General features: G+C 40.6%; 1 protein-coding gene across 4 annotated transcripts in view; it reads left to right on the top strand.

Moving 5' to 3' along the window:
- Window positions 1-17,893, top strand: part of AGPAT4 (1-acylglycerol-3-phosphate O-acyltransferase 4) — a 72,722-nt gene that overhangs the window by 32,971 nt on the left and 21,858 nt on the right. For all 4 annotated transcript variants that reach the window (XM_086877993.1, XM_086877995.1, XM_086877996.1 and 1 more), the window contains 3 exons: window positions 6,082-6,251; window positions 14,207-14,368; window positions 16,471-16,624. In XM_086877993.1, coding sequence (XP_086734119.1) covers window positions 6,082-6,251; window positions 14,207-14,368; window positions 16,471-16,624 — 486 coding nt within the window. The remainder of the gene's footprint in view (window positions 1-6,081; window positions 6,252-14,206; window positions 14,369-16,470; window positions 16,625-17,893) is intronic.

Here is a 17,893-nt window from a genome sequence, read left to right on the forward strand (position 1 = left end):
AGGCACTGCCTGTCCTTGTGGTTAGCGGGATGCTCTAGCATATTTGGTCTTCACTGTTTAGGACGATGTTGTCTGGTTGAGCACAGTTGGGAGAGGATTAAGGAAAATGGATCATGTAAATAAATGATTTGTCATCAAAAGTATTCTTTTTATTAGACTAGTTGACATACCTGAAAAACTGCAAAGGATTTGCATGCAGAAAGCCTTTTCAAATTTAAAAGAGAAATTGCAATATTCAGATGAAATTCAGGTTGAAAACAGTTGATTGAAGGTTAATTTACCTATTTACTCATTTAGCCTGTCAGAGGAGGGAGAGTTGGTACATATGTATTTAGGGAGAGTAGGGATACAGAGCAGACAGTGACAGAATTGTCTTTGGCATACTGTGTTGGAGGTACACAGGCCTCGTGGAGGTGATATAAACAATAGCTTCATATTCATCCCTTCCAGCTATCTTTTGACTAGTTTTAGAGTATTACAGATTAGGGTTTCTTTAAGGGGAAGCAGAAGTTACTCATATGAATCCACCAACATAGAAAACATGCATGTGTTCTCAGGACAGATACATGTTGTTTCTTCTTCTCAATTAACTTGCCACTGTAAGAGGGTCAGTGACTTCTTCCCACAAGCTTCTTGGGATCACCTGCTAGCTGGAGTTGGGCTGTCATTTCCCTTCTGCTGATAACTAATTCCCACGAAGTAGTGAGTATTGAGGCCTCCATAGTAAACCTACTGGTCTATGTACCTACTGTTATGATGTACCATTCATAACAGTGAGTGGTTTATTCAAATAGCTTGGAGGGGACAGTATTTTTTAAAGATATGCAGGCTTAAAATAATACAACCTACAAGTAGGCCAAGGATGCCTGAATCAAGTGATATTTTTTGGGTGTATATGTGCACGTGTATAGGAAACTGCTTAAAAGAAAGCATTGGAACGAGACTTTCGCACAGTGACTTGCAGTGAATGAGCTGTAACCATTTGTTCTTTGCTAAGCAGTTCCTCTGTGGTGCTGCTTCTGCAAGCAGTAGAAAAAGCCAGCGGTGTTTCGGACAACAAGAAACCACATCCGGAAAAGATGCAACTGCCTGATTTCATGCTCCTACAGAGCAAATGTGGTGTCATAGGAACTTGCCAAACAGCATGTTTTCTTTCACTGTTTGTTGTACTAACTCCTTTGATCAGCACGTGCTATGCTGTCCTCAGTCATTTGTGGCGAATGCAGCACATTATCTCTGTTGGAATATATGATTGTTGAAGTACATTAAAATAATTTCCTGCAAGTGAATGCTGAAATGAATGTGTCTTGGAACCTGAATGTATGAAAGGGCTGTGCTGTGCTTATCTTTCTCCTTGCAAGCACATCTGGTAACTCATTTTGATGAGTGGGGAATTAAAACTCACCATTTCTTTATTCCTTTCTCTTGGTGATTTCTGTTCTTAAAAGCATAGACATGGAATCAGTTGAAGTGTTATTCAAAGGAGTTGCTATAGGGTCTTTCAAGGAGACTGGGGCAAAAATCTGTAAAACCAGACCTGAAGGCAAGAGAGAAGGGTTTTGCTTGTTTTACTTTTTGTGTGCATGATTCCCCATAGCCCCTCCCTGCCATCAGCCAGTACTTTTGCTGCAAGACAGCTTCAAGGGAGGGGAAAACAAGTCCAAAGACACCAGTGATTTTTAACCACCAGCTGCGGTAGATAGTGGGGGAGGGGAATGGGGTATGGTGGTGGGGCTAAGGAAAGAGGGGGATGGATTTTGGACAACTGTCTAAACCCACAAAATCACAGAAAACCAGGCATCCTAAACATTTTCCTACAGGTGGAAGACCAGGACTTCTGTGTGGGAGTGAACCAGATAACTCCATTTTATACCTGGTTGGTGCAGCACATGTGTGGAAGAGAATCTGAAGCTGGAAAGCTGATGCTTTGGCTGGGCTCCCTGAATGACCTCCTGACCTCCCACTTACCTTGGGAAGGGGGAGAGGCATTGCTTAGCTTTCCAGCTGCAGGGTTTGCTACCCCCAAGAACTAGTTTTTGTTGCCCCTCACAGGAAAGATACATATTTTTTTTTTATAATAGTAAGTTATTTTAATGTAGAAATAGTCAGCTCTGAGCTCTAGTTTCATGTACCTAATCAATGCAAGCAGAATTCCTGCCTTCAAGTTTTCATCACAGTTACTTGCAGCTCCTGCAGAGAAGATGAAAGTAGAGACCAGAAATAAATGCCCGGTCAGGTTAGACGGCAGAATGAAACACCAGAATAGCCTGTGTAAATACTTCACAATACTTGGAAGTATTTTGAAAAACTCTTAGGCACCTTTGCAGTTAATTCAGAGGTTTAACCCTGTCTGTGATGCACAGAGGGCTTTTAAGTAGCCTAGGGAAGATACAGACTTGCTTTCCTTGGTTACCTGTAGACTTCATTCTATGAAAAATACTTAGGAAGTGCCCCTAATAGGTGTTGTCTGAAAATCTGGAAAGGTAGTAAGTTATTGCAAGTCCATAGACAGGCATAGACTCTAAACTATGCTACCTGTCTTTAGCCTTATTTTTGCATTTTTTAAAATGCTTTCCCCAGTGTTTTATGCAGTGCAGTCATTCATCATGCAGCCATTCACAGTCTGCTCTTTGGAATGATGGTCACAGCTTGCCCACTTGTCTTGCTTTTATTTGTATTAGAGAGTTTGCTGTGCTTTTACCATATATTCCCATAAGAATTTTCTGAGTTCTTTTTCTTGGTGTTGCCTTGATACAGAGATTAAAGAAAATGAAGGGATTAAAGGAAATGAAGAATGTCATGGAGGGAAACAGTTCTGTAGCTCTTTATTTAAAGTTATGCACTTATTTGAGATTTTCAAATTATTGTACCTATTGAGTCAATACAGAATTATGTTTTTAATGGAATTTTAAAATAGGTAATTTATAGTTAATCCTGTAAGCAAACGTTTCCATGGTTTATCACATAATCACAGAATGGATAGCACATTCAGGTGACAGCAGGTCATCTGGTCCTTATCAAGAATAGTTAGCTCAAGGAATTGCTAACACCTTCTACAGCAGGACAGTGTTAACTGTTTTAATGATTCATTCTTGTAAAACTTTGATGTGAAAGTCTCAATAAACTCTGTGTGTTTCCCTTCTCCCCTTAAATGTTATTTTTCATATAATGACTTACAGTTCAGCTCTGCCTTGGAGATTCTTTTCCTTGTTACTTGTTCTGGAAGTACTGGCATTGAAGCAGCTGAGATTTGTGCAGTGAAGGGCAAGGAAATGATATACTCTTGCAGGAGGTAGGGTTATTCTTTGAAGCAAGATGAGTGTGGGTTTTTTTTATTTCAGAAAGATAAAAGAGCTCAAAATTCCTAAGCACACAGGGTATCCATATTAAGTATTTGAAGTCATGATTTCTCTCTGCCATCAGCTTCTTCTGAAGCTAGTTGTAATGCACTACAAGGACTCTGTCTTCAAAGCAGGAAGTGGAGATTTCAAGTTCCTATGGTTTTTCTCCTTCCTTTGCCTTAATTGTTTGACAGTGTAACTGGAGGAATTGCTTTGAGAGGTAGGAGCCCTCACAAACTGAATATGTATTCATCAGCTCAGTTGTGGTGTTGAAACTCCAAAACCTCATTAAAGGGGCAAAAGAATTTTTTTTCTTCCCACTATGCAGTTGATTTCTGCTTATACAGTATGGCAGTGTACAAAGGAAGAAGCCTCCTCTGATCATCTCTGTACTGTGAGGGAGGGAGGAGAGTGTGAACGGGTGACCTTGTGTGGCTGAGCCACCACAGCAGGTTGCTGGGTAATAAATTTCTCTGGAAGGTTGTGGAAGTAAGCTGGTGACACAATGCAAGAGTAGCACAAACTGACACTAGTTATCGTCACTTGAGATCCACAAGGAGAAAGGAGGCTAGGAAGATGGGGAAAGGAAGAGTAGGGAAGATGAGGGAAAGAAACACATTAAGAAATTACAGGCAGGCAGATGGTATTTACTGTATTTAAATACAGTGGTGTTCAGTGCCTGCTTTCTGCTTCTGCAGCAGCTGTTTGAGCACGTCAGTGACAAATGGCATGTGAGGTGAGGGATAGGGACCTATTTCTGCAGTGTTTATTCAAACAAAAATCCTGCTTATGTGAAGCCTGAAAAATCAAAGCACATAAAGAAATATATCTGCCTGTGCTTTTTTTGAAATGTCTTTGAAATGGAATATATAAAACTGAAGAGCTCTATGCATGTGGCACACCTGTATAGTGAGATTCATGGTACGTTACTAGTTTTGTTCAAATTCGTTAGTAAAAGACAAAATAAATAAAAAATCTGCACTTGAAGTGGGATGACTTTTTCTCAGATAAAGTTGAATCTTTTTGTCAAGAGAGCCTTATCATTGTTATCTTTGCCTTTTTGGGGTTTTTTTCCCAGGGAATAGATTTAATGGCAGTAGGTGTTAAAAAGAGAAAAGTCATGTGGCAGTCGTTTTTTCTCTTGGTTGGATTCCCAGTTAAGCAAAATATTATAAAAATATATTATTATATATATTTATAATATTTATATATTTATATATATTTATAATATTTATATATTTATAATATATATATATATTATAAAAAAATATCCTGTCACTAATTTCCTTTCTATGATTATGTTCTGGCCTAGAATATGACTGTAGATTCCACAAAGGTTTGCAAAGTGTGGGACAGATTTTTTTCCCCCAGCTATTATTCAATTTTGCTGTGTTTCGGGGAGTGGAGGGCTTTTATTTCAAGTATAAATTTAATTGAAAGCTATGACCTTAGAAAAATATAACATTAAATGTGTTTCACAAGGCAGGGAAGTCTTCAAGGTATTGCTTCTATGTCTTTACAGCTACCTCGCTGAGTTGTGAGCATTTTTGCTTTTCACTGAAAAATTAGTTTGCAGTCAGTGAAAACTGCCATTCCCTGGTTAGCATAATTAAGGTCTCCCTCCACATCTCAGGCTATTGTTTTGATGCATAATAGCATGCATTGAGTAATCATGTACTCCTGCTGCAGTAGTCATTCCCCAATTAGAAGTAAGCAGGTGGACTGAGAAGTCAGTCATTTATCTGTATCATAAACATGCTTTTATCACATTAAGGTAATGTTACCTGAATAGAGATTGTCTATTAGCCTGCCTGTAGTGCTGTAAGATGGAATTCATTCATATCATTAATGCTCTTCTCCAGCGTACAGCACACTGTCATCCAAGAGCTTCAGGCAGTTAATTTTACTCCTGATGACTGGAAATGTAGACCTGTTCCTGGCTGGTTTCTGTTTCCTGTCACTAGTTGTAGGGGGCCAAAAGGGAAAGGAATTCAAATGTGTTTTGAAGACTGGCCTGATTTTGATCTTTCATGAGGTGAATGAGCATTTTTGGTCCCTTCAGGCTTATCTTAAGCCAGAAGAGAGCATCTTGGATGTCTCATCCTTCCAGCAAAGGCACTCATCACCAGGGAGATATGGTTCACTTAACAAAGGATAACCTCTTGCATTAGACCTTTGCTTTGATTCACAACTTCCCTGACAGTTTTGAAAGGAAGCAAATGTGTCCCTTAATTCCTTTTCAGTGTCAGACAGACAGCTTTCATTTAGTCCCACAGTACCCCCAGCTCAAGACATGGGTTGCTTTAGGAGAGCCATTGCTTTTAGATTTTCTTTTTCCATCTCCATGGAGATAGACCTCTCCAGGCTTCTTGTCTTTACTGACTCACCTCAACTTCCTGTGCCCCAGACCAGAGCAATTTCACTAAATAAAGGTTTGATTCACAAGTCTTGTGGTCAGACTTAAAAAGTTCCAAGCAAAGCAAATACAAAGCGTACAGTACTAGCCTGGGCTTGATAAAAGCAAATAGGAAATTGAAAGGAACTGATAGTCACTAGGATACTGCTGAGAAACCACCTTCCAGCTTGTAAAGGTAGCTGTGCTTTAAACAGCGCTCTCATGTGTTCATTACAGCACTTTCTTTGCCACATGCCACTGAGGTGACTGATGTTTTCAACGTTACTAATTTGTGGTTTTGCCTATACTGTGTACATTCACATTATTTCTTGTTCTTTGTTTCAGAGATGGTGATGTTGCTGGAATGGTGGTCAGGCACCGATTGCACCCTTTACACTGATCCAGAGAGTTACCACAAGTACGGGAAGGAGAATGCCATCGTAATCCTTAATCACAACTTTGAAATTGACTTTCTCTGTGGTTGGAACTTTTGTGAGAGATTTGGGGTCCTGGGGGTGAGTTACTTAGTATTTAAGATAAATCTTCTTGGATGTGAAAAAAAAATCAAAATAAGTTAGCTGTGTTTCTGAATCAACAGATCCTTGCTCAAGTTTCACTCGGCTGCTGTCCAGAATTAGAGGTGAACCTAAAACAGTGCAGTGCAAGTATGTGGAGACAAGATGGCTCAGGAAACCACAGAAATTTTAAAAGCATTGCAGTTAAAGCTGATGAAGCAGATATTTTCTTAACCTGTGGAGATCATTACAGTTACTTCTCTCTGGGTGTTTACTAAGTAACTCTTGCAGTTTGTGCTGCATAAAGATGAGCTATCCCGTGATTCTTTCACAGTTAAATTACAGAATTTGTTTGCTATTTACAGTGTAATCTTAGAAATCCACAGCTAGAGTTTGAATGATGTAGCCTGCCTCTCTCAGAATGAAAGAGCAGCCATCTTACGTAACAGCAGTGACTAGATAAAAGCAGTAAGAGATGGGGAGGAATGAGTTATTCCTGGTTGGATACACTGCTACATTAAGCTAGGAGTTCATGTGCATTTGTTTTCAGGGTTGCTTTTTTGTTTCCCCTGTCAGATCATGGGGATAATTCAAGCCGCATCCTAAATCAGCCTGATTTCATTCTGTGGTGGTGAAGATATTCTCTGTTTATAAAGGATCTAGATAAGGGTTTCTCCCTCATAAGAAAGAAGACCAATGACTCATTTTGGCAGTGTTCTGCAGCATCCTTCTAGCTTTGATACTGTCAAAAGTTCTGACCTTGGATTGTGTAAACCTCTGATTTTTGTGGCCTTTCGTTTGGACAACTTGTGCGTTTTCTGGATGTTTAAGCACCACTCCTGTCACTTTCAAAACAAAGACATAAAAAGGAGCCTTAAAAGTGGAGGAAAGTGAACCTAAGCATTACAAGCTCTTTGTGTAACCAAAATGTCTGTTGGCTTCTGAATAACAGTTCTGCCATATTGTCTGGGACTTTAGCACAGAGCTGGAGGATGGCATGGAACAGTAGAGAGGTAGGGAAATGTTCCTAGCAGGCAAATGTAAGTGCAAAAACCAGTGGTTCTGTAGTGCAGTCTAATTTTGTAAGCCAAATTGCCTCAGTTCTCTAAATAGAGCTGTGTTTTTGAGGGTCGGTGCTTCTTCAGAAAACACCAATGTAGAAAATGGAAGGATTGTTTCTGTACTAAGTAATAGGGGCATACAAGGCCGAAAATACCTCATTTTACATTGATATGATGTGGTTGGATGGAATCTCACTAGCTGCAATTTTTTTTAAACAGTTTTCCAAGCTAATAAGGACTTTGTTTTAGTTTTTTATGTTGTTACCTACACATAAGGAAACCACAACAGAGAAACAACTATTGAAATTACTGTGCTGCAGTAACTGAAAATATTTTTTCCTTTTTTTTGGCTGCTTGCATTTATTACTCAGTTTGCATTTATGCAAATAATCCTAAGATTATTTTAGGAACTGATCTATGCTGGTTGTGGTTTTGCTTTTTTATTTTTTAACAACAAAACAAAAACAAATTAGCAAAAAACCAACACAAAACTATTTCAGTCCTGAGTATTGTACTGTGGTTTTACTTCCCAGAAACTGTTCCCAGAAGAAATAGTTTCCACGTGCTCTCATTTGCATAGATGTCTTTACTTAACAAAGCAGTGCATTTCCCTCTTAGGAATTGCCCAAGTTCTTCTTAGGCCATGTTTAAAAAAAAACCATAAAGAATGGAAAACGCCAAACATTTGTGATTTTCCTGATTAAATTGTCTCTACTGGTATACTGGTACTTGTCTTGGCCCAGTGCAAGGGTAGCTGATTGTGCAGTGATGGTGAGTGTAGGTTGGTTTGACTTGTGCTGCCTTACCTGAGCTTCCACTGTGCAAAGTTTCAGGGCGTGGTGTGGCAGCACAGTTAAGAATGTAAGAACCATTAGGGCTTACATGTTGTTTAGGGCTTACATGATGTTTAGGAAAAGAGTTATAGGAAAAAGGCAAGTATACAGAGGGCTTTCTAAGGTGTTGCAGCCTCCAGTGTTTTGTAGCTCAGGGACTTTGTGAGCCAATGGGTGTTTATATTTAATGATGTTTAATTGTTTACTCCATGAAGTTTCTGTGCAAACTTTGGGTATCAGCCAATAACTCACTCAGCTATCTCATGTCTGCTGCTGAAAAGGAAATCTTGCACATGTAGTCTCCTGCATTTGTTATGATGCTTGTCTGCCCTGTTTGGTGATGTTTTAGATACTCTTTCTGTCACTTTTCTGTCTTAACTAATCCAGTGAAGAAAGGAGAGATGACTGGGGTGGGGGAAGAGGGTGAAGGTGAAGACAGCTTAGAGCCAAAGGAGTTGGAGCTCACTGTGCTTGGCTGCAGCAGGCAGAATGGCTTTGTTGTGACATCCAGCTCTGGTAGACAAGAGTAACACTCTTAAGAGTGTCACAAGCATGTGTTCAAACTCTCCCTATTTTGCAGCTTGAACATTTCTTTAATGAAGCACTTAAATGTTGTAATTTTTTTGCTTGGTTGTCATGGTTTAATCATCCAGGCATCTAAACACCACACAGCCACTTGCTTACTCCCTGTGGGATGGGGGAGAGGGGAAAATCTGGGGTTGAGGTAGAGTTGAATAGGACAGAAAAGGAAGGGGGAAAAATAATGGTAATGATGATGGTGATAAAAGAATCAGAGTGTACAAAACAAATGATTCGCAATGAAGTTGTTCACCACAGTCCAGTTCCTTAGCAGCAGTCCCCAGCCATTTTTCCCCCTAGTTTATATACTGAGCATAACATCAAATGGTATGGAATATCCCTTTGGCTAGTTTGAGTCAGCTGTCCTGCTTTGTCTCTTCCCAGCTCTTTGTGTCCACCAGTGTACTTGCTGTCAGGGTGGTGACAAGCCAGAGTCCTTGATGTAGTGTAAACACTGCTTAGCAACAACTAAAACATCCATGTGCTATCAACATTATTCTCATTGTAAACCCAAAACACAGCTACTGGGAACAAGATTAGCTCTATTCCAGCTGAAATCCAGACATTGTGTTTGTTTATTTGAAAACAATATTAAACATCCGTAAACCTGTCTTGCTCCTTTGGTTCCAAAAAAGAAAAAAAAGTCCTTCCCTTTGGAAAATTGCTTTTCCTGGTCTTATTTGAGACATTCAGCCTGTGCATTGTCTGCTCCTCTCATCTCTCTTCTCCTGGACTGGCTTTCTCCTTATAGACAAATTGCCATAATCCCTACAGGTTTATAAAGCTCTATCAGCGTGGCTTTAATTTATCAGTGTGGTTTAGGGTTTGGGGGTTTGCTTTTTTTGGGAGATGGAGTAGGAGTGGCATAGTCTCTTGCCTGTTTTTAGGTTTATGAACCTGAATGTTCTTCTAAGGACTCAGATCTCTCATGTGTATGGCATGAGGTTCGCTGCTCTCTGCTGTGTCCTTCCCTTTTCCTATCTGTGACATTCCAGTCCTAGGATTTACCTTATTAGTTGGGGCAGCCTAGCCACTGTGTCCCCATTCAAATGCATTAGTAGCCCTTAGTTTCCTCAAGGTTTCTAACCATCCTCTTGGAAGAAGGCCCACTGGACACCAGAACTCAAAATTAGGACATGACAAGTTCTGAGGAGGAGCTGTTATTCAGGACTCTTACCAAAAGCACTTTATTATACTCCCTGCCTGGATTCACTGCTTTGTTTTTTGGTTTGACAAAGCAGCAATAAAATAGCTTTTTTATTAATTTTAACAACCATTTGTCTGAGATGAGGACATTGAGATTGGCAAAAATTGCCTGTGCTTTAAAGCTGTAGCTGCTGGTTTTAACCTTAACTACCTGTTCCATATGTCAGGAAACTTAATTTTATTTGAGAGTTGTTGATGTTGAAACTTGCTGTTTGAAAGGCTGAGTGTGGCATTAAATGTAGGTGTGAGAGATACTTTTTTATATTGCTGTATGAGACTAATGGGTGTGTGGGCACAATAGGTTGTTTGTGCATTTTAATATATTAACTGATTTTAAAACTAAGTTTGAAGTGGTAAAGAGCCAAACTCAGGCTAAACGTAAGTCTGTGTTACCTTTCCAACATGGAGATGTTTTATTCAAAATGAAGCATGAGGAATTAGGAGAATAACTAAATTTCTGGATTGATGACTTTGAGGGACTAAAGAAACATGCCTTTGCCATCATGGTGACCCAGAGAGTATAATTTTAAGGAGTGATATATTTCAAAAGTAGAGCAGTCAGAATTGTTGAAAGTATGTCAGTGCTGAAGGCAGCCTGAATAGCAAATAACTTATAAGGCAGATTGCTGTTGCAAATGGTTTGCACTACAATGAAATTGTTTTAAATCTCGGGAACAAGTTTTGTTTGACACTTTCAGTTGCACGTTGATTTCATGCTTTTTGTTGTGTTCTTTCAACAAGAGGTGTTGATTAACTGAGGCTGAACACGCAGAATCAAGGTTTTCTTTCTTTGACAGCATAGTTGGGCGAATGCACTAAATCAACTTTAAGGTGATGTTGGTGCAGTCATTCATAAAAGGAGAACTTCATGGGTATGTCATTTGAACAAACTTGGCCAAAATAAATTAACCTGGATTAAAATGTTAGTATTGTAGATAAGTTGTCCCTGTCCAGCAGTAATTTAATTAAACACCTCTTGAAATTACACAGTTCTGAGCACTGAAAATGTTTGACTTCCTTCAAGAAGGCAGCTTACTTGGAATAAATCAGCACTTCTTAGTGATTATTTTTCTATCGAACTAGCTGAATGTGAAGGTTAGAGTGACTGAAGTTAACTAGAGTTGCGATTATCCCTGCAAGGTATTTTCACAGGAGCTGTGCATGGGTAGATCACTGAAACACAACAGCTCTAATTATAGCTCTAGCTATTGTAAGAGGGATCGCAGAAGAGGCTGGGTTGGAAGGAACCCACAAGGATCATCAAGTCCAGCTCCTGGCCCTGGAGAGCACCATCCCCAGGAAGCACCCAGGTGCCCAAGAGTGTTGTCCATATACTTCTCGAACTCTGTCAGGCTGGTGCTGTGACCACTGCTCTGGGGAGCCTGTTTCGGTGCCCAACCACCCTTTGGGAGAAGAATCTTTTCCTAATATCCAACCTAAACCTCTCCTGACAAAACTTCAGGCCAATCTCTCAGGTCCTGTCACTGGGCACCACAGAGAAGAGATCAGTGCCTGCTCCTCCTCTTCCCCTCACAAGGAAGCTGTAACAGTGAGATCTGTCCTCAGTCTCCTCCAGGCTGAACTGACCAAGTGACCTCGGCCATTCCTCCTCATACAGCTTCCCCTCAAGTCCCTTCACCATCCTTGTGGCCCTCCTTTTGATACTCTCTAATAGTTTCATGTCTTACATTGTGTCACCCAGAACTGCCCACAGCACTCAACATGAGGCTGCCCCAGCTCAGAGCAGAGCAGGACAATCCCCTCCCTTGCCCAGCTGGCCATGCTGTGCCTGATGCCCCCAGGACAGGATTTTCCCTCCTGGCTGCCAGGGCACTGCTGGCTCATGTTCAGCTTGCCAGTGACCCGGACCCCCAGGTTCCTTCCTGCAGCTCTGCTCTCCAGCCTCCCATTCCATTCCCCAGTCTGTATGACAGCTTCTGAGGCGAGGCCTAATGTATTCCTCCCTCACAAGAACAGCCTTGCCAGGGTAATACACCGAGGAGTTTCCTTTCTCTAATTAGTTCTGTTGTTAGCCTTCCTTCTACTCCTAGAACAGATGGGTGCATAGAATAGTGTGAGGTGATTTTGTTTACTTTTATGTGCATCTCAGGAGTCGTACTCATGTGTGTCAAAAAGAGCGCTTTTGAATTTTAAAAATGCATCGGCACAGTGAAAGAATAAGAACGTGTCCCAGGGAAGAGCTCAGACATCTGTTGTGCTTTCGTGGTTATACCTGTGCTGCAGAACACCTCATCTCACAGTATCATTTCTTGGTTTCACTGGGCCAAGTGCAACTTCTCTCCTGCTTCTTGTGCAACTCACGCTCTTCTTAAAATATGTAAAATATTAGAAAATAGGTATGGTGAAGCAGTCATTTTAGCGAGCTTTTTGGACTATAATTTCTGCACTTTAAAGACTGCAGGAGGGCTGTTATATTGTTTGTTCTGACACTGTTCTGAAGGCCTTGTGTACTCCATGCCAAGTACACTTAAATTAGTTTATGGTAGCTCTTATGACACTGAACACTTAGTGTAAATGAATTTTAAGAACATGTTGAGGTTTCTTCTCTTTTGCAGGGTGGGGGGAGGGGGGATGGTGGTGATAGGGCTGCTGTTGTCCTCATTGTGCAGGAAAGTGGTAAAAGGAGAGCCTGTTTCTCTGTGCCCAGTTTGGGGAGCTGGAAGAGGCTGGGTTCAGAGTTGCTGCTGTCATGTAATGGGGACTAATGCACAACATGGCTTGAAACTGAAATTACTGCAGCTGCTTCTCAGGGGAGCAGGGGGTTTGGAGGCCTGATCTGAGCCCTTCATTGAAATTATGAAATTCTCAAATGCTCAAGAGGGAGTACGATTATTACAAAGCAGTAAATCTTCTGATAGAGATGGTTCCTGCGTTCTTAGACATGGAAGTCTCTGTCATCCTCTGTTCTGCTTCTCTGTAACAGTTGCTGGTGAAGCTGTGTGATGTGCACTTGCCTTCCAGTCTTATGAGCTTTTAGATAGCTTAATTATTTAAGGTATTCTCCTTCTCAGAGAAGGAGAGCAGATGAAAAAATGAGCTGAGATAAAGAATTAGGTCAAATCTCTTCCTGTAGCAGCCAAATGAACAAGAGTGACTAAAAAAATAATAGTAGGTATTTTCTGTTGATGGTAGCTTCTCCCAGTAAGTAATTTCTAGTTAAATGACATGTCCTATAATCCATCTGCAGAGCTTTTTGATGGGCTAGCTTATAATAGCATAGTCAGAAACTGGACTGTAATTACTCCTATCTTTCTTCTAAGAAAGTGTCACTGTTTTTTAGGAAATGCTGAAACAACAATTTCTATATGAACCAAACACACATGTGCCATTTTATTGATTAATTAACCCAGTGAAATGTAAGACAGGTCACCAGGGTGGGCTGGTTTGGAAGACAGGAAAGGAGCACATGGAATCAGTTCTCCTGCCCTAGGGGATGTTAGTCTGAGACGATCACAGACTTAAATTCTGGAGTAGGATTAATTTACAGAACATGTTGAATGCTTGATAAATCACAGACTTCCTGTGGAGTGTCTGGACCGGTCACTTCAGTGTCTGTCACACCTGTGAGACAGGAGGAGTCCTTTTTTGTTTTTTCCTACTCCAGAAGCATGCTTTGAAGAGAAATTCGCTATTCTAAATACTGCTGCCCTTCATAAACAAAACTGAGCACAAATTAAATATTCTTATTGCTGCTGTTGTTTCTAGTTTTTAACATTTCTTCTGTTGGTAAGCCATGTGTGTATAACATCAGTATGTTGTGCTGCAATGGCTCTGTGACTCTGGGTTTTTTTTTTATGTCTCTCTTTGGGGTTTTTGGTTTTTTTTCCATGTTTAGATGCCCCAGCTTTGGGGAGAAGTATAGTTTCAAGATATCTTAAAGGAACTTGAGCTGCTGCTGCCAGGATCTGATTGAATTAAGAATTTTGATTGATACAGCTCCGGTCATTTACATGGATTCCTCCATGTTTGAAAGAATTTTGGGTTTCAGTGTTTGGGTAGGATAGAGTAACACACACTCACATTTAATTTTTATATTCATATTTAATTCTGGAAGTCTTCCATGCAGATACCTGAGATTAGATTTGACTGTTCTGTCATATGAGAGAAACTTATTTTTCTCTGTTTTGCTTTTACACTGGTGTTAAAACCGGGTCTGGTCAATATAAATCGATAGCAGTTTGTGTCTAACTGTGCACCCACAGTGCACCCTTAAGTGGTGTAACTGTGTTTAACTTGCTTTGGTTCTGTCTTGCAGAGCTCCAAAGTGCTTGCAAAGAAGGAGCTCTCCTACATGCCTATCATTGGCTGGATGTGGTATTTCCTAGAGATAGTCTTCTGCAAGCGCAAGTGGGAGGAAGATCGGAAAACAGTCGTACAGAAGTTGCTCAATCTCCGGGACTACCCTGAAAACTTTTGGGTGAGTGATGACTAACAAATGGAGTGTGAGGTGCTGTAGTGCTCAGCAGGAATGAGAGGCACAGGCAATAGGTGATGCTAACCAAGTTGTCAGTGAGACTTTTGATTCAGTAGCTTCTTTGGGAGTATCAGGAGAATACTCTCAACTGAATTCTCTCTGGAGTTTCCCATGTACTGTGTTGCCTGTTTCCTTTCTGTAGTATGGAGCCCTGCAGATACTACTGCAAAAATACCTGCACTGTGACCCACTCAGTAAATTCTGTGTTTCTGTAATGACAGGCGCTGGATAGGGTAGATGCAGGGGTTCATGGCTATGTAAATGCATGTGACAATGTTGTATTGAAACACATCAGCTTTATTTGTTACCTAAGCTCCCGTCTCACCTTAGATTGCAGAGTTCATACTAGTGTTTTCTTCTTCCCTGTGATTCTGCCATTCCTCTGCAGATGTTTGGCCAGACATGGCCCAGTAGAAGTGGAAGCCACCTGGTCAGAGAAGTGGCCTGATGGAGCCATATTCAATAACAAGAAGGTCTTACTTTTTGCATCACCATAAGTTTTTAGTATTCACCATGCCTGGCATTTCCTTATCTGAGAATGAAAAGCCTTTGAATTTTTTCTCCTCTCAGAAATCATAAAAATTGCAGTTCTTCTGAGCTAGGGATGACAAGAGTGCAATTCAGTTAAAGAAATGGAATCCTAAGCAGCATCCCCAGGGCCTCCAGAAGCTATTGCTGTTTCCTTGTGAAGATGTATATGCTGTATTTCTCATGCTCTGAAACAAATTTATTTTTTTAATTGTCATTGATTTAAATCAGTTCTAAGCAATCAGAACTAATCTCTGGGCTTGGATGTGTAGATGACTTCCAGACAGGAAGTCTAGCAAAGTGGTGATTATGGGATTTTAGTTTAAGTTTCTCTCCAGAGATTTGCTCTGTGACTTCTATACACATGCATAGCTCGACTCTAATCAATGAGCACAAGCCACCACCATCCTGTAGACACTCCTGTAGAGGGATTGCTAAAAAGGAACTACACCTATATAAGGGAGATAATTGTTGATGTACACCTGAGATTACTGCAGTGTGGAGTTTCAGTTTGCTTTTGTATGATGACATAATGTCAAAAGGCACAACACAGTAGCACCTTGGAAGGTAGACAAGGCAAAGCATGCTAAGTAAACTAGAGAGATTTTCTCATCTGTGTCTCTATGTCTCATCAATCTGAATAACATTATGCTTGCAATACGTGAGGAGAGCACTCTTAGATGAGATGGAACTAAGCTGGCTGTTTGGCTGGTTTCTTCAATATCTCTATCTCTTTTGGCTACATTTTTGCTGTGGGTTATGTGGGTGTGATTTGGCGGTGCTCTCTGATGTGTTAGTTCACGTTCATGCAGAAAGCAGATGAGCAAGTGGTAAATCTCCTAAGATCTGTGCTGTCACCTGCCTGCCAGTGGCAAGATTGTAATTATTCATGTCTGAGCACTTCCACTGTATAGTTCATAAGAGCTTTTCAGTTGTCCTGTGTGTGCTGCCTTAAATCTGTTATCAGCTGTCTCACTGGCATCAAAGTTACTGTCTGAAGTTGTGCATGGACTTCGAGTGCCATAGGGAAAACAAGCAGGTGGAGTGAGGGCACTGAAGCATTTCCTAGAAATGTGTTTGGATTAGACACTTCGCAAGTTTTAGATGCCATGATATTTGAACACTTCACCATCGGAGAGAAATTTGCAACAGGAGTATGTTTTGAGTGTTTTCTAACACCTCATTAGAGATGGAGTGACTCAGAGAAACGAAGTCATTCTGATGGCTTGATAGCAGAGCAGATGTTAAAGCCTAAAGGCTGAAGTTTAAACTGTGTGGCAAGTTGGATGAGTGTTTGGATTTTTGGGTTTTGAGAGATTGGATTTGGGGTTTTGAGGTCTTTTTTTTTTCTGGCTGGTTGGGACTTTCTACCTCAGCCAAATAAATTGTATCTGTGGCTACACCTGTCCCTGCTAGCAGTGTTAATTTGGATTGTGCTGGTGGGAATTAGAGAGACCTCTGCTCTGTCAGCAGCAGACCTAAACTTCTGTCTAACCGTAGTTCTGTCTTGGTTTTAGTTCCTGATTCATTGTGAGGGCACAAGATTCACAGAGCAGAAGCACCAGATCAGCATGCAGGTCGCTGAAGCCAAGGGTCTGCCCAAGCTCAAGTACCACCTCCTGCCACGAACAAAAGGATTTGCTGTCACCGTGCAGTGTTTGAGAAATGTAGGTAAGGAAAGTCACAGGGGACAATGCTAAGTGGTTATTTCCTCTAACTGCTGACAGTTTGCCATGCTTTTCTTTTCCCTGTAGCATGTGTCTTAGCAGAAAAATCCTGGGATGCTTTCAGACCATTTTTTCACTAGCCTCTGGTTTTATTAACAAAGTCTTGAATCAGTCGGTGGGGTTGGTTTTGGTTGGGGTTTTTTTTGTTTGATTTTTTTGGGGGGGAGGAGGTTGTTTTGTTTTCTTGGGTTTTAATTTATTATTGCTATGTTTTGTTAACTGTACCTCTGTGTTGGGGAATCTCAGTTGCATATTTCATACCAATTGGTACACATTTTGTCGCATATTTTGTACCTATTACCAAAGGATAGTATTTCTTAGTTATTTGCTACGCAATTCTGTTCTAAATGAAGTAAATGCATCCATAGAGAGTCTGAGGCAGTGTGTCTTAAAATAATTTCTTTGTGTGATAGTGGTAAATGACTACCTCAAATAATGCAATTTTTAAATAAAAAAACATTCTACTTTAAATTTCTGTATGGATTTGCTCTTTAGAGTTTTTTAATGGAGCTGAGGAGGGGGAGTAGACCTTGACTGATGATACATGTAGGTGAAATTATAAACAGTTTCTACATTACAGAACATGAGTAAGTTTTTCTTCGTTAATATTGTTTTGAGCTCTCCATTTATTTCTGCTTACTTGCACTTGCCAACTTTAAAGTAACACCAGTAAGAATATTGCACATGTTGCCTTTGAGGTGGTAGTCTTTGACTAATACTATATCAAATTCTTTGACTAATGTTATCTGAGTCTTCTGCTGTGTACTTCATGGGCAAAGGAAAGACAGTGCTAAGTAGCTGTAGTGTTACATGGCTGATGTGTAAGAAAGAAAAAAGCGGTTTCTGGTTTAGAAGAAAATGTTCCCAGCTTGGCTGAAGTCTGTGTCAAAACTTCTCTTGTCTTTGAAGACATGTTTTCATGTGGCAGATCTGGGATAGCTGCTGTAAGAAAAGCGTCCCATCTCCCAAGAGATAGCTGGCTTGCTATCTCTTGTATTTCTGCTAAATATCCTCTGGCAAGCCAAGTAGATCATTCCACTGTGGTAGCTTCCCAGGCACCCACAATTTTCCACCCCCAAGATGGATAGCATAGCTTGGATCTTTTCTGATCCATGAAGAAGAGGTTAGTGTGAAGCATCCAGCAGCCCCCTTAAGAGCACAGTTTAGCCTTGCCTTTTGAATAAGGGTGACTGCTGAGGGCAGGGGGTAGTAG

Source organism: Cyanistes caeruleus, chromosome 2 (genome assembly GCF_971803275.1).
Source record: "Cyanistes caeruleus chromosome 2, bCyaCae1.hap1.1, whole genome shotgun sequence".
Classification (NCBI taxonomy): Eukaryota; Metazoa; Chordata; class Aves; order Passeriformes; family Paridae; genus Cyanistes; species Cyanistes caeruleus.